The sequence below is a fragment of the Corvus hawaiiensis genome, chromosome 26, assembly GCF_020740725.1.
Source record: "Corvus hawaiiensis isolate bCorHaw1 chromosome 26, bCorHaw1.pri.cur, whole genome shotgun sequence".
Lineage (NCBI taxonomy): Eukaryota > Metazoa > Chordata > Aves > Passeriformes > Corvidae > Corvus > Corvus hawaiiensis.
The window spans coordinates 41336614-41353266 of record NC_063238.1 but is presented as its reverse complement, the minus strand read 5'-3'; the positions used below and the strand labels follow the sequence as shown (position 1 = coordinate 41353266).

The 16653-nt window shown below is 40.3% G+C and overlaps 1 protein-coding gene across 16 annotated transcripts in view; it reads left to right on the top strand.

Annotated features, from left to right (window-relative positions):
* PTK2 (protein tyrosine kinase 2) overlaps positions 1-16653 on the top strand; it is a 198443-nt gene that overhangs the window by 166844 nt on the left and 14946 nt on the right. For 14 of the 16 annotated variants that reach the window (XM_048286970.1, XM_048286969.1, XM_048286958.1 and 11 more), the window contains 7 exons: positions 466-566; positions 1451-1540; positions 2825-3029; positions 9086-9197; positions 11428-11514; positions 12681-12818; positions 14123-14254. In XM_048286970.1, coding sequence (XP_048142927.1) covers positions 466-566; positions 1451-1540; positions 2825-3029; positions 9086-9197; positions 11428-11514; positions 12681-12818; positions 14123-14254 — 865 coding nt within the window. The other 2 variants (XM_048286972.1, XM_048286973.1) reach the window with 2 other exon arrangements.

The following is a 16653-nucleotide window of genomic DNA, read 5'->3' as shown; positions in this document are numbered from 1 at the left end:
TTACGGTGTGTTTTGAATTTTATTCCCTTGAATGTGAATGTGAGTTTCTAGGGAGAAGAGACTGGCTTCAGCCTCTTACTGTGTGCAATTAAGAGCTCACAGCACTCCAGTTGTTAAGTACAATTAATTTTGAACTTAAGAAATTTATTTGTGTTTAAATACTCACTAATTCTGTATATGTGTTGTCATAATGTATATGCAAACACTTACATATGAAGTAATAGCTTTGCATATATATGTAGATATTTATATTAAAACATTGTAAAGAACAATGGGGGAGAAAAAGAGGCTCTGGGAGGACCTTGTTGTTCACTACAGTGAGAATTTGAGCTCCTTATTAGGAAGCCTCATACGAGACTGAGCTCAGAGTTCCTTACCTTTGCAGGGCACATTTTCTTCAGGTGATGATACTTCACCACTTTATGTTTTAAAGTTACTAGAAATACTGTCTCCTCTGTTTGGCAGGGATATTGCTGCTAGAAATGTGCTGGTATCTACCACTGACTGTGTGAAATTGGGTGACTTTGGTTTATCCCGATACATGGAAGACAGTACTTACTACAAAGGTGAGCTGAGCCTCTGGATCCTTCTTGCAGGCCAGTGAGAATACGGTTGTTTCTCACATTACTGAGGAATTGACCAGATTTCCTTGATCTAGCTGTTGCATTTGTCTAAAAAGGCAAGTCATTCAACAGTTGAATAATGGCAGTAAAGTCCTGCATGTGCTTAAGAAGAAGGATCACAAGGTGTGATTTAAGGTGCAAAAGGTAGCAAATTCACGTGTAGGTACAGATAAATGTTGAGTCTGTGTTGTCATTGTATGCTACATATTTCACATGCCACTGCACTAGGGAGATTCAGTACAAAACTGCCTTTGAAGCCTACTTTTTTCCCCATTTTGGATGGAATACTGAGCTTTGGTGTCTCCAGCAGCTGAGAGATGTCCTGCAGTGCCTGATAGATGGGAAATGCAGCAGGAGAATAGAGATTGCGTGTTGGGTAGCATTCCAAAGCTGGTCTATATTATTAAACCATGAGTACATAAATCTCATCTTTAATATTTTTCTGGTTTCATATATTTTAAATTACCCATTATCTGTCCTCTTACACTGTGTTATGTTTCCTTGTTTCATTTGTCTCACTTTGCTGAGCTACATTTTATCTTTTTAATTGCAATGGTGGAAAATAATTTTGACATGATCATTTCTTGGTGTGTTTTGGGGTTTGTTATTGGGGTCTTTTAGGGGAGGTTTGGGGGATTATTATTATTATTTTGGGTTTTGTTGGTTCATTTCTCTATTTCATGTAAAGCCAAACAACATAATATATTGATATTTTAAGTGCTTCACTTGAGATTGGTTTTGCCTATGAATTACTGCGTTGGGAACAAAATCTATTTTTGAGATCTGTAGTGAGGATAACAGCCTTCCCTTTCTTGCCTTCCCTGTAGCTTCCAAAGGAAAATTACCCATCAAATGGATGGCTCCAGAGTCAATCAATTTCCGACGGTTTACCTCAGCTAGTGATGTGTGGATGTTTGGTAAGTGAACTCCAAATGGCGAGGGTTCTTTGTGTCCTCTTGGAGAAGTTTGGTGTTTCATTTTAACTGCTGTAAATGAATAATTTCCAAATATTTGTCACAGTTTTGACTGTACATTCTGAAAATCCAGTTTCTTCCAGCATGTTTTCCATCTCTGTATTTTTCTTTCCTTTTCCTGCTCAATAAGCCTGAATTTTCATGGGCCTTTTTACCTCTAGGAAGAAGCTGGCAGAAATGAAGGTACAAGGAAATTACCACATAGTTATAACAGAGATTATTTTTATCTGTTGGTTTTGGTTATGTTTTTTTGTGTTATACTGTTGTCCTTTGTTGTTTTTCTTTTACATTTTGACTTCTTTGTGTTCATACATGTTTCCTTGCTTAATGTGCAGATCATCCTATGAGATACCCAATTTCCAGATCCTTAATGCTAGATTCCCACTTAGCTTGTCTTCTATAGCTCCTGGCCTCCTACAAAATACAACCAGAAGCTCATTAAATATAAGGGTAAATGGACATATCCTGAAACCTTGATCTTTTTTCTCAAATATACAACATTTTATATGAATCTGATGAGCTGTGCTCAAGCTGGTGCTGACTGCTGGCCTGTACAGACAGAACACAAGTTGTGTTCGGGAGCAAAGGTGATGAGATTTGGAATAAGAGCAGGACAGTGAAGTAACAGGTTTACTCTCTTTACAAATTAAAATTTGAATGTTTTTAAGTGAAGGGTTTATAATAGTTTGAACAAAACTCTAGTACTGTCAGAGTTAGAAAAATGAAGCCTATGGAACATTCTGGCCCATCCTAAACTGACAGACCATGTTTCCCTTTGAGCTTTTAATGCAGTTTCAATAGAAACTGGTTTATTACATGTTTTCAGCACAAAAAATGTGGATCCATGCCAGCACTAAAACACCCTCAAAGTGAAAATACACTTTACGTGTTGAAACAAGGCACTTGGAAGGTGTCAGAGGGAAAAGCAAACACATTCTGCCTCATAAGAAAGGAGATTTGAATATGAGCAAGCACTGATTTAGGGCAGGTAAAAGGCTGTGTGAGCCAGCTGTGGGTCACTCTGCCTCATCCATAGGTGAGGCTGGTGCTGTGTGTGTGATCCTGCTGTAGTCACTCCCCTGCTACAGGTAAGTCCAAAACGATTCCCTAGCTATATATTTTGGAAGAAATTGCATTATTAGTACAAAATTGGGGTTTGTTTCTCTTTTAACAGGTCTCATTGTTTGCTCACAGTGAAGAAAACGTGTTTTTGTGTGTGTTCCTCAGGTGTGTGTATGTGGGAGATCCTCATGCACGGGGTAAAGCCCTTCCAGGGAGTGAAGAACAATGATGTGATTGGGCGGATCGAGAACGGTGAGCGGCTCCCAATGCCTCCAAACTGCCCTCCCACCCTCTACAGCCTTATGACCAAGTGCTGGGCCTACGACCCCAGCAGGAGACCCAGGTTTACTGAACTTAAAGCACAACTCAGGTAGGGTTTGACTTCTGACAGGTGATTTCCTTTGTTCGGAAATACTTTTGTTTTACCTTCTGTTCCAGTGTTTTGGTTCTGTGGAAAATGCGAGGCACGGTGTATTGAGTTTTTATCTTCAGAAGGCCAGGTTGTTGCTGGTCTTTGGGAAAACTGGGCCTTATCTGTTAGAGAAAATTCGTTAATAAATTCAAATAACTGGAAATATGAATCACCTCCTTTCTCTCCCAAGAAAAACTCCTTGTCTGACTAGCACTTCATTTATAATTTTAGCAACAGTCCTTGGGGAGTGAGTTAGAAAGAATTAAGAGTGATTATCTAAACAAACATGCCGTGAGCTTCTGGAGTAGAGATGTATCTTTACTTAAATAAATGAAGCATCAGGTGAATGCTCTTGGGATTTCTTTCCATGCCATGTAGCACAGGAGTTGCACAGAGACAGCTGTCCCAGGGCAGTTGCAGAGCCTGCAGTAAATGCAGCATCACAGACAGAAATTCCTTTGCCCTTTGTAAACCAGGATATAGACTGCCTTGTGTTTATCTTGGAAAGAGTGTGAGCACACACCTTGGAGAGCAGTCTAAATTCACACCTTAGTTTATTCTGCAGCAATATATTCCAGTGTCCATATTACCTTTCACCAGCCCCAAAGTGGGAATGATATTTAACTTTGAAACATCACTGAGATAATGTGCAGGCACATTCGATATTTGTGACCAAACTGCGTCACAGACGTGACTTTTGGATTTTATGACTGCTCAGGATGTGTTTGCATAAGTCAATACAAGCTTTGAGTACCACATAGGTTTTGCACACTGACAGTCCACACTGGGATTTGTTGTAATTCATTGCTTAAATGATTTGGTTTTATTTTAGGTCTTGCTTCAAAGTTGTGCTTTGTGGCATGTTTTATTTTCATAATATCATTTCTTTGCTTTCACTGAATGTGCACGGTTCAAGATAATTCACTGGTGATTAAAATGAGGAACAATTTCAATATATTTATGACGCTGATTCAGACCTGCTGTATGGAGAACTTAAAGGCCTTTAAAGTTCTTTCCTAATTCTTAAAATTTCATACAGTTCCACCATCTGTTACTCTGGGAGCTCCTGTTTAGACTAGTAATTTGTAGAACTAAGGGAAGACAACTTTTCTCACAAATAACTTCCCATCCTCTTCACTGTGTGGAGTTAACACAAAGGGAGGAATGTCAGGGCTGGACAGGCTTTGCAAGGAAAAGATGTGACACAGTTGTGTGATTTAGGTAATAGGTGGAAATGGGTAATTCACTTGCTTTTTCTCTTTTTTTTTGACTCTGAAAGTACAGGATGATTAATAATTTGCAGCCAGTTGTACTGATAACTTAAAGATGGTTGGCACAGATGAGAATGAAGCCCTAAAAAATGTGACTGGAAGATGGCTGTGGTGTGTAACCCCAAGCAGGGAGTGTCTCACCAGGAAGGAAGGAGGATGAGTAAACCCAGAGTGTGCCCAAGAGCCTGGCTGTCCTCAGAACCAGCACTCAGGGCATGAAGGAACGCAGGGTCTTGTTGGTTACACATGAAAATGTTTCCCAATGTGCATGGGTGAGCTCTGAAACAGGTCACCCAGAAAGACTCTGGAATTTCCATGCTGGCAGATATTCAAATTTTGATTGGAAAAGGCTCAGAGCAGCTGGCCCTTGCTGTGCAGGGAGCCCAGCTTCACCAGGAGACTGGACTGGAGACCTCCAGGCATCCCTTCCATCTCATTCTACGTGAAAGTGTGGAGGGGTGTTTGCTCCTCTGGTCATGCTGGGAGATTGAAGCATTGTTTAGAGGGCAGCCTCTCTCCTGCAACCCTAAAAGTTTTTACTCTGTTCCCACAAAAGCATGGAGCTTTCTGCCACTCCAAACCAGTGACCTTTATCTCCCAAAGTTAGGCAGCGTGGTTGTCCTTAGGGCTGCTTTGCTCTGCTCCAGACAGAGTCAGCCTCTCGCTGGAAAGGTTGCCAATTCCCTGATGCTGAGGCAGTCTCAGGCAGCTAGGGAAGATTGGGTTTCAAAACTCAAATTCCCATGAACTTGCAAAAACAAGCCATTTCCCTGGTGGCCTTTCCCTGTGGTGTTGCTGCTGCTCGTTCTGGATGCTGTCCAGAGCAGTCTCTTCAAGCTGAGAGCAGACTGGATGTTTGCTTGGAGCCAGATACAGCACTGCAGCATTCATTCCTCTCTGGTTTAATGAAAAAAACTCCTTGGCTTTGGGAAAAATCTTCTGCATCTGGAATAGCACTGATGGGAGCATAAGAGTTTCGCGTGCTCTCTGTTTTTTGATGCTTTTCCCGTCTCATAGTAACAGCTGCTTTGCCCAAACTGTATTTGCAGCTGATTGTGCAAGGCAAAGGTGCTGATTTCTGCACAATTTACGTACTGTTGTTTGTTGCTACATATGAATTTAAGTACTGTTATTAGGGTAGTAATTTTATAGCATTTGATCTGTCTGAAGTGGATGTGGTTGAGTCAGTCTTCCCAGCAAACACAGAAACAAATGGGTGGATTGTGGATTTCCAAATGTAATTTATCCTCGCATTCCAAGTCCCTTTTCAAGTGGTGGAGGGGGGTTAAAAGTCAGATTAGGTCAGGGCAGTGAGGTACTATCCTGCTACTCCTGCAGTTCTGACTTGGTCAGAATTAGAATATAGGGCATTTTTGATTGGGAAGCGTGTGTTGCCTTGCTGGTTTTGTGTAGAAGACATTTTTTGTCTTGCACTACATGGTAAATAATATAAAAGGATTTCGATTTTAATTTTAAACTTTCAAATGAATGTAATTTCATGACATTTTTCACTCTATCACTGGAACAAATTTTCTTTAAAGTACCTTTCATGAACCCTCTTGCTACAAATAGCAAAACAAGCAGCAGTTGCATCATTGTGGAGATGAGTGTCCCTGTTGCCCATTGTTTTAACAGTGCTTAACCCCACTGGCATCCTGGAGCTGCAGGTTTTCCCCCCATAAAAAGAATGGGGGGGGGAAAAAGAGACAGATTCTATGCTTTTAAAGTCTGGTTTTATGACAAGAGTGAGATAATTAACTGATGAGAACTGGACTTGAGCTTTTTGTCACTGCATTTGATGTAGATCCTGAAATGTTGCTTATAAATGAAAGAGAGAAAACTGCTAAGAGTGGAGGCAGTTTGAGTCCTCTTCTTTTATAGCATTCTGACAAAAAAGTACTATAACACGTAATCGAAATACATGATGGCAGCTGCAAAATGCTTTGTTATTCTTCTGTTCTTTGACTGTGACCATTAGGAATAGTCCATAATCCATGTAAGAGTGCTTTCAGATTAGAACAGTATGTGCAGATATGCTCATCTGCATCCAACTTTGCATTTCTGGTGGCAGAGAGAAAGAAAGAAGCTGCTTGTTGGGGGTCAGCACTTAAAGTAGGTTCCCACACCACTGTAGCAGGAGACACTGGTGCTGCTGTGCCTTTCGGAATATGAGGATGCAGTTTGTTGTTTTAAATATTCCTACACTGAAAGTCCTCATAAATGTTTCCTTTTCGCTGTCAGAGGCCAATTTCAGTAAAAAGTCTTTTGTAAATTAAATAAGTTAATCAATTATGCAAACTTGTAATAGTTGAGATTTTTCTTGAGCCTCCACCTCTCAAAGAAGCAGAGTTAAGTTTGTATGTGCTACCTCAAGGTTTGCTAGGGGAAGCATAGGGATAGAATTCCCTGCTTGCTCCTCTTCGCTGCTAAAAATATGTACAGTTTGGGAAACTATGCCTAGATCTGACTTCTCCTGACCTTCTGCAAATTCTAATAAACTGTTCAGAGAACTTGAGCAGCTGCACTGAGGAAACGTCAGAAATATCTCTTGGCACACTCTTACTTCATCCACAGACCGGTCTTCCCTTTTGAGAAAACAAAGACCTTTCTGTGAGTCATTTATATTCCTTGTGGCTTTTTCGAGTAGTGCTTCTCTGAGGCATTTCTATTTTATATTCTTGTCAGCAGAATCAAGGGCATTCAAGTACAGATGCTGCTGCAGCCCATCAGCCTCTGACCAGGCTGCTCTGGGCTGCTGGGAAAGAACCTCCTGATGGCGCAGGCAGTGGGAGAGCAGGGAGGATGAACTGCAGTTGTAAAGCAAAAAAGCTGAGCCTGTGTTAAGAAAAAGAAATAATTTCAATAGAAATTTTTCGTTTCTGGTGATACAAGATGATGGTTTTGAACACTGGGGCATCACAGATAAAATGCCTTTGATAGCAAAGCAGAGAGAGTATTGGGGTTTCATTCCTTTTTATGGAAAACCAGGACTGCGCTGTGACAAATTCCACGCATGGCCCCAAATTGTCAATAAGCCATCTCTAAATTTAGCCAGCTGCTACCAGCCAACTCTGTTCTATTCTTTAGCTCAGATTAGAGCAAATACTGTATCAACAACCTGGTTAAAAATCTGCATTTTCTTCATTTTTCATTCATTAATCTGGGCAAATTTTTTTTGTCTTGTTTTGTTGTGGGTTTTCTTAATCCTGAGGCTTGTCTTGAAAGATGATAATCATGGTTCATGGCTGTGGATATGTGTTGGCTGCTTTCTCATGCTACGTAAAAACACTGGATATCTGAAGTGTGACAGCTTTAAAGCAGGGGGGTTTTGCTGGTTCTTCATGGGTTCAAGTAGGAACTCTTGCATTTTCCTCATTCTGAGGGAAGAGAGAGGTAAAATAGAAAGATTCCCTCCGTTGAGCTGTAGCTGTGTTTCCATGGTAGTTCTAGCAAGGGTGACTCTTGCAAATAACTTGTCTGATTTTGCTTTTGTTCCACATTCTTGTGTTGCTTCAGCAGTGATGGGTTGAAATTGCAGCAATAGTTATAAACTTGATTTAGCTGCAGTGAGACGAGATGACTTCTCTGCTTTTTAGAAGTGGCATAGTTTGGGGTTTTTTTGGCTGACTAAGGAGAAGCAAAGTTCTCGTCTCCAGCAGGAATTTATTCTTGAAATAAGCAGTGAAGTTCCACGATGAGAATAGATTGCTGGAGTTGATCTCATCCCCTCAATGAGTAATTCTGGGTGGTTGTTTAGCAGACTGAACAGGAGACTATAAACTCAGAACTTAGCTTTGTTTCTGGAAACTCCTGAGTGATAAAGAAGCTGGAATAGCTCCTCCACAGGATTGTCTTTACCCTGGGGATAGCGATATGGAAATAATCTACCCTGCTCACATCTCCAGACTGTCCGCGTAGCGTGCGGCTCCAAGGAATTGGCAGCTCCCTCTTTCAAAGCTTCATTCTGAGTATTTTTCAAATGGCAAATATCCAACATTAATAAGCCACATAGCAGAGCTGGGAGGAGGCTGGCTGTGGGGGCAGCAGGAGCACATTCAGCTTCAAACAGGCTTTTTAATAGTCAGAACAGTGGTGAGTAGCAAACTGGTTTTACTACTGTCTTGTACTTTGTGAAAATGCAGCCTTTTGACCTGAATGCTTAGAAGCTGAGTGAATACTGTCAGATCTTTCTGTTTTGCTAAATTGCTTTGCTGAATGTGTTCGTGGTTAGGCTAAAACGTAAGAGCTGAAGAAGTATTTTTGACTGCTTTCTTTAAAAAAGGAAAAAAAAATCCCAGTGATCTGAAGCTCTTAAGTTTCAGTAAAGAACATTTTCGGTTTGTTTTGAACCTTTGCAGCAGTTCAGTAGAATATTTTCTTGTGAAGATAAAGCTTTCATGCAAGTAAGTGCTTGATTGATTGTCTTTGGGGACTTCTCTGTGTAATTGCACATAAAAAGAACTGTTACGAAAAAAAAATGTGTGCAAGATCAACCACAGCTTTCTGAAAATTTGATGCTGTTTTTGTTGTTAAAACACCCTGGTAATCCTATGGAAATATTTCTTTCTGATCCTGGTTTTCAGAAACAAAACCAGTGTATGTAAAAGAAGTTTGGTTTTCAGTAATTTTATAGCATTTCAAGTTAAGTAGTGTTTATTATTCTGAAAAATGCAGGAGCTGTGGGGAGAGGTTTGTTAGTCACTGAAACTGGAGTTCTACTTGATTACAATATGTTTTCCTTAGTACAATACTGGAGGAAGAGAAGCTGCAGCAAGAAGAACGAATGAGAATGGAATCCAGGCGACAAGTCACAGTATCCTGGGACTCAGGAGGATCAGATGAAGCTCCTCCCAAGGTAGCTAAGACTGCAAATTACGTGTGTTTTAAAAAAACCAAAAAAACCAACCAACCAAACAAACAAAAAAAAAAAAACCCAAAACCAAAAACTTTTTCTGTTCCGTTTATTTCTTCAAAGCCTCCCCTGATGGGTTTGTTCAAACCATGGCATTCTGGCCAGTTCTGTCCCATCTGGGAATCCTTGCCTGAAATGACCTAGCTCTGCTTGAGCTGTGCTTAGAACTGAGCCGGGCTAGGATACTGCATTAAAGATTTTCTGTTTCTTCTCTAACTTGTAAAAGACACCCATAGCTGCCACAAAATCGTTTTCTGGCCTTTCCTTTTCCCTCCTTTCTTGTAGCACTCCTGTAAATTGTTCTCTGATGAGCTCTCAGGCCAGCGTGAAGTTTATTTATAACACATGAGTGATGGGACAGAAGTCAGCTAATTGCATTTTCCTTCTGCTGGACAGAAAATTAGGGGTGTGTTTCCAAGGAACGTACGTGGTTTAGTTTCCACTTAATTTTCATTTCTGTCCTCTTTGGATGTCACTGATGTGTTCTGCAGCTGTGGGAGTCCAGCCTCACCAGTTTCTGAGCCCTCTTCCCTCTAAATGACTTGTCTGCTTGATCTCGGAGTTATTTTTGCAAGTTGTTACTTGAAAGTTTGAGCCTGTATTTTGAAGTTTAATTCCGTGCAGTCACCACTGCATTGTCTATGTCCTGAGAGTTTGTGGTGAATTCCTGGAGTTGTTACACCCAGGCTCTGGAGCTGATAATAATTCCAGGAGTACTTGTGTGGCACCTTGTGCTGTGCACATTCCCCAACACTCAGAGAAAAGCAACTTTTTGGTTTTGGTTGGTGTCCTTTTGTTTTGTTACGTTTTGGGGGGAGGAGGGTGGTGGTGGTGGTGGTGGGGGATTTTTGTGTGTGTTTGGGGTTTTTTTCTCTTTGTTTCTGGGAAACAATGTTCCAACTTACAGAAGCAGATAAACTGCATAAATTGGACCAATATGCTGCTAATTTGAAATGAGCACCTTTGTGTGTGATGTATGAACTGAAACACTTGACCAAAGGTGTGTTAAAACTGCAGTTAATTCTGCCACTGGAGTTAATCTGTTTTGAAGGGGTCACTGTGTCCTCACTGTGTATATCTGATGCTGTTGTTGGTTAGGTTTTTTATACACTACTTTTGTGTAAAATATGGATGTGCTTAATAAAGGCATTGGAACAAGGTGAGTTTTGTAAATAGCAGTCTTTTAATTATTATCTAATTTTCTCATGGTGACAACTGATTTTTTTTTTTATTCTTGTGATGATGCACTGTAAGAGTTGCAGATGATTATAGGTCTTAAACTCCTACACATCCTCAAATAATTCCCAGCTATCACAATCCATACTGTGAAACTACTTGCGTCTCTCGGTGGTATTTCTGTTAGAAATCTAAGACAGAAAACATCCTAGTCCAGAATGATAATGAATTTTTTCCTCAAGCAATGATAAATTCTGCAGTATCCATTAATGTGGTTGCCTTTAACTGCCAGAAGGACTGAGGGAGCCCTTTGCAGAATGATGAAGTTTGGGGTTTTTTTCCCCTCTTTGGTTGATTTTTCTCTTCCTGAAACATCCATCAGTGCTATTCCTTATTCATAAAGAAACCCTCAGCTATATCTTTGGAGGTTCAGAATAGGATCAAAAGCACTTTCCATCTTGAGGTAATTAGTTACACAGAAGTTAATTATCAAACTAACTTCATACCTCAGAATACCACATGGAAATAGCCGTGCAAACAAACCAGTTTGGTTTGTGTTATTCTTACTGAAGCAAAAGGATTTACTTTTGGGAACAGTCACAAAAGCAACAAACTACCAGCAAAAATTGGAAACAAAGTTGTATTGCACCTGGAAATTTTTTAAGAATTATGTTCTTAGCTGATGTTCTCTCTAGAGTTAAACAGCACAGCGCAGGTCATGGAGTGCAAGCAATTAAATAAACACAAAGAATTCACAGAGCAAGCATTATTTATTGACATCCTGAGCAAACAATTCAGCTTCATCCATTGCCAAGCAAAAATGGAGGAAAACTTACTTTTAGGTTTTTTTAAAAAAAGTGTTTGTAATTATAGGAGATCTGTTTTAGGGGTTTTTTTGGAGTTTGCCAAACCTGTAAATATTTGTCTCACTGAAACATAATTTTCTGGTTTTAGTTTTGTGTGTTTAGTGATTCTAAAAATTCCTTTTTGTTTACAGCCCAGTAGACCTGGTTACCCTAGTCCCAGATCCAGTGAAGGGTTTTATCCAAGTCCACAGCATATGGTACAGCCAAATCATTACCAGGTATTACATTTAATACCGTGCATGTATTTTTTTTTCAAATGTGTGTTCTCCATCTTAGTTGCAGCTGGTGGGATTGATGCACTTCTTTCATGGTTTATTTTAATTCAGTTCTGTTCACAGAGTTTTGTTTTACATAGGAAAAAAACCCAAACTGAGCCTGGTAGGTTTGCTCCAGCTGGCAAATATTTCCACATCTGATGTGGTGCTCAGATTCCTGAAACGAGTGAAACATTTCCATATTTATTGATGGAATGTGGTGTTCATGTTAACATTTGTGCTGAGCTATGAAATCACTTGCTTTATAAAATGGCATTAACTGGGGGCCTTTCCTTGGGGTCATTGGTATTTCATTTTCTGTGTCCTGATAGCTGCTGCCTTCAGCTCTACCACATTGTATACTCACAGGTTTTGCCTTTCTTCCTAAAACTGCTGAAGAAATTTAGAACAAAAGTTTGTCGTTGTACATCGTAGAGCAATTTTAGGTTTGTTCAAGGCTACAGCCATATACAGCTGTCTCAGTCAAGGGGATTTTTTCCATGAAGAGAGGGAGGTTTTCATTGATTTAATAAGTATTTCAGGCTCATTAAAACTACTTGGATTTTCCTGTGGAGAAGTTCCCAGGCCACTCAGCTCAGCACACTAATTACATGCTGCCACTCAAGCCTTAAGCCTGTAACATACAGCAGGGGGTACATTTTTATGGGGCTCTGTAGGGTGATGTTTGCAGGCTCCTATTAACTGGAACATGAGCCCTGCATGTGTAGCTCTTATATATGTATCTATAGATTTTTTTTTGTCCTCAGAGGGCTTTGATCTCCTCGACTGCAGAGGTTAGAGCACGCTCTGATGCCGCTGGCTTGATAGGCACCATAAAACAGTTATCCTCAAAAGTTGTATTTCTGTACTGTTACACTTATTCTAAAATAGTTATGTTATGATGGGCGTCCTCTAAGACTTAAAACAGAGGTGTCATATTTTGGCTCAGCTTCTTTCTTCTGATGTTGCTTCCCCTTCCTCGTCTCAGTGACTGCTTGAATTGAGTCATTTCTGTGCTTTCATGTTTGTTGTCTTGAGGGGGATGTTTTCATTATGGGGAAGCACAGGTCTTACTGATATCTCTGGTTTTCTCTTTGTTTTTGCCTGGGTGGGGTTTTTTGCCCCCAAAGGTGTCTGGCTACCCTGGTTCCCATGGGATACCAGCCATAGCAGGCAGCATTTATCCTGGGCAGGCTTCTCTACTGGATCAAGCAGATTCCTGGAACCATCGGCCTCAGGAAATATCAGTGTGGCAACCAAACATGGAGGTATGGTGACCTGACACATCTGTTACTGTGTTCTGTACCGTTAAATACACTTTTTATTATTATAAATTGTATTACGTCTGTTATTTAGGTAGATCTGTTATAGGAAAATTGAGTTGTTCTGGTGCTTTTTAAAATCACCTCACTGCAGTGGGCTGGGAGTCAGGACTGAATTGTTTTTTAAACAAGTCCTTCTATGTGAGGCTGGCCATGAGGTGTCACCTCACGTGAATTCTTGATGAAGTTGTTACTACTTATCTTAACCGAGTGATAGCAAATATTTGGTGTTTGTTAAGAGAAGGCTTTACTGGAACTTTGTGCTGTTCATAGAGTTGGGAACACTCACGTAAAAATACCTCTTGGGAGATATCCAGCACAGCTGAAGGATTGAGTCTTCTCTATAACTTACCCAGTAGAGAAGATGAAATGGTCTGAAAGACTGTTCCTGAGCTGAATTCCTTCTGGGTGCTCTCCAGCCTGTCATGATTGCACTGAGCTGCTGAGGAACATCAAATTAATTCCCCGTTTAACCTTGTGTCTTTTTTTTCTCCTTCTCCACTGTTGTACACTTTTTTATTCCATTTTTTCCTTTCACAAAGATTCAGTTTCTGCAGCTTCTGTTTTAAATATTTTTCTTCTCTAACCAGCTCTATTCCCTGTGTTCCTGATAAACATTTAAGTGATAACTGAGATCTACATGTTAAATACAGGGAAGTTTGTTACCAAATTTCCCTTGGCTTTTTTAAAAATACTAACTTATACACTGTTTCCTAATGATTTCCAGACAGCATTGGGGTATGGTGTGTGGAGTATTTGTGAGCTTAAGGCAGGCATAAATATTTGGTCAAAAATTCATTTAAAAATGCTTTTGTGACATGTTTTGCCAGTGTTGGCTAACACTGAATAGTACATTTGTTTTGATTTTAAAAAATGTATCTTGCAGCATTTAATAACTGGATGGTTACATTATTGCTCAAGACCAAGAAAACAAAATTGATATATCTGGTTGTTTTGTCCAACTTAAATGAAGTGCAAATATAGGAAGTGACAACATTGCTGAAAAACAGAACAGAATCTTTCAAATCGTTTTTGGTTGCAGTGACTAAGAGCAAGGCAGATAAAAAAGGGCTGGAAAGAGTGTCTTCTGCTGCTCTGCTTCAGTTTTTGAGGAGCTGAAGAAACTCTGCTTGACTGCTGCTGAGAATTTTGGCTTCTAAAAATCTTTTCTTTTGTAATCTCTTAAGTTCTTGCACCTGTTTATACAACTTTTAAATTGTGAGACTGAACAAACTTCCTCTGGATTGTAGGATTCAGGCACTTTGGACATCCGAGGGATGAGCCAGGTTCTACCCACACACCTCATGGAGGAGAGGTTGATACGACAGCAACAGGAGATGGAAGAAGATCAGCGCTGGCTTGAAAAAGAAGAACGGTTCCTGGTAATTCTTTGTTTCACAGAGCTTCTTAATTCCTCCTGATTTTTGGTTTTGTATTGCAGCTGGCTAAAACTGGTCACTTCTGTGGACTGAGAAAATTTACTGGACACAGGAGTTGCTACTAAAATGTGGGTTTTAAAATAAGTGTTCAGCTAGTGAGTCTAGTTTCAGATACCTTGAACAGCTGTGGCTTTTGGTGAATCACATTTTATCCAGTTGAGTGTTTGTGTGGGGGAAGTTGTGGGTATAATTCTGTGCCCATCTAGAGGTTGCCTGTTTGCTCTTAAAGAGATAGATCTGTGTGTACTCTATCCCTAAAAAAGATGTAACCATCAGCCATCTAAGGGCCCTGGCTGTGCTCAGAGTTGTAACCAGTCTTTCCCTGGAGGAATAATGCCACATGTTAGTGGGAAGAAACAGTATAAGAGGGAGCTTTGTGAGGAGGGGAAAAGCTATGAACCTCACCCGGAGCAGGAAGAAGAAATCATTGGTAATGGGATCTGCTGATGCTGTTTCTTTGCAATTCCAGTTCCTTGTTGTCAGTGCCACTGGTGTACGTTTTTTGGTTCAGCTCTGGCTATCCAGTTGTGAAAATTCGAGTTGTGTGTTAAATTTCTCCTACATGAGGCTGATGGCTACATATGGAGCAGAAGGTTGGAGTAGAATGTTACCAGGAGCCTGTGGGTGCCCGAGCCTCACAGGACAGGTGGATAATTCACAGTGCTGTGGTGTGGGTTGTGACAAACATCAGTCCTGTGCTTGATCTTAGGCATATTTCAAGGAATGTTTCAGTTTGGAAATCTCCTCTGTGTTAGCTACTGGTATATGCCCCCATGTCCATGACATCTTCTAGCTGAGATCCACATTGTGCCTGAGCTAAGAAGTGACTTTTGATTAATGGGTGTTGAAACTGGTTTCCTTTGTAAGTCCACATGGGAATTTGCAGTTTCCCATTGGGATGACAGCAAACAAACCACTGTACCCAGATTGCTTGGTCTGAAGAGAGGGAGGGGAAAGGAAAATTTCTTCCCTAATTTAGGCATTAGCTTTTCCAGTCTTATGTGGCACCAGTTGCTTGTGACCTACGCAACCCAAGTCAGACTCATCCCACTGAAGGTTAAAACTTTAAAGATGGCCAAGAACTTTTTGTGGAATTATGTGTTTTCTGGGAATGAGGCATTGACATTGCAGGTGGTGGCAGTAGGTTGTGTGGGAACTTTCTGCAGAAAACTTCCTGATTTTTTCTGCAGAATAAATGATGATTATTTGTAGTGTTTGTTGATTCAGTCTCTGTACCATTAGGGTATTTATCATCCCCTAAATTGATGTTGAGAAGGAACTTGCTGATTTTTTCTTTCATCTGTAGTACAATCGTAGCATCTGTTTGGAAGAGATTTGCTGTGTTTCCATTTTGTGTTAGTTTTATTGTGAGGAAACACCATCTCTCTTGCATCTATTCTGTTGAGGAGTTGGAATCTGTAAGAGACTTCAGTTCTTTTTCTTTCCACATTAATATGTTGACTGTACAGACTTTGGGGTTCACCCTTGAATGCCTGTTACAGATTTACACCTCATGTCAGGAGCCACAAGGTGCCTGTGAAGCCACAGCAGGATGTGTGTCAGGGGAATCTTCAGTTTATAGATGGTTGTTTCTTGGAAAAGGAATGTGGCTGAGTTTCTAGGTTAGCCCTGAGGAAATGAAGATGTGGAAAAGTCATTGTGGGGAGTCACTCTTGGAGACCTTGCAGATCTGCTGAAGGATATCCACAATTCAGACATGAGAGCTCAAACATGTAATAATAAGCCATTTATTGAGGCATTAAGGCCATATAATGATGTCTAGCATAGAAATAAGCCAGATATTACACACACGTGCTCCTTGGCTGCTGTCCTCTAGTCAGTGACAATTAACATTTCTGCTCTTGGAAGAAGGGCCTTCCCTATTTTCATTTCAAGTGATGTAGGGAGAAGAAATCTGGCCCTCCCTTGCCTGCTTTAGGCAGGCTTCAAAGAATATTTGTCCTTTTGAGCACAGAAAATAACAGAGTAGAGCCGGATAGTAATATTTAACTTATGTAACTATAATATTTAACTTCTGTAACCATGTGTAGTGTTTTCAATGTAAACTGTCTACTTCCAAAAGCTGCTCTATTTACTCAGTCCTCGGGCTCTACAGCACATCCCACTTGTACTACTGAGAGTTGGACTCACAGGGGATCACTGCAAATCATTTAATGTAAGACACTGCAACAAGATAAAAAATCCTCTGTGGGTTTCTGTTAGTACAATTTTTGTTTCCCCAGAGTAACACCAACTTGCTCATGACTTGAAATTTATTGCTGCTTCTGCAGGGAGAAAATACAACTCACAGCACGTTATACAGGGATAAACAGCACTGATGC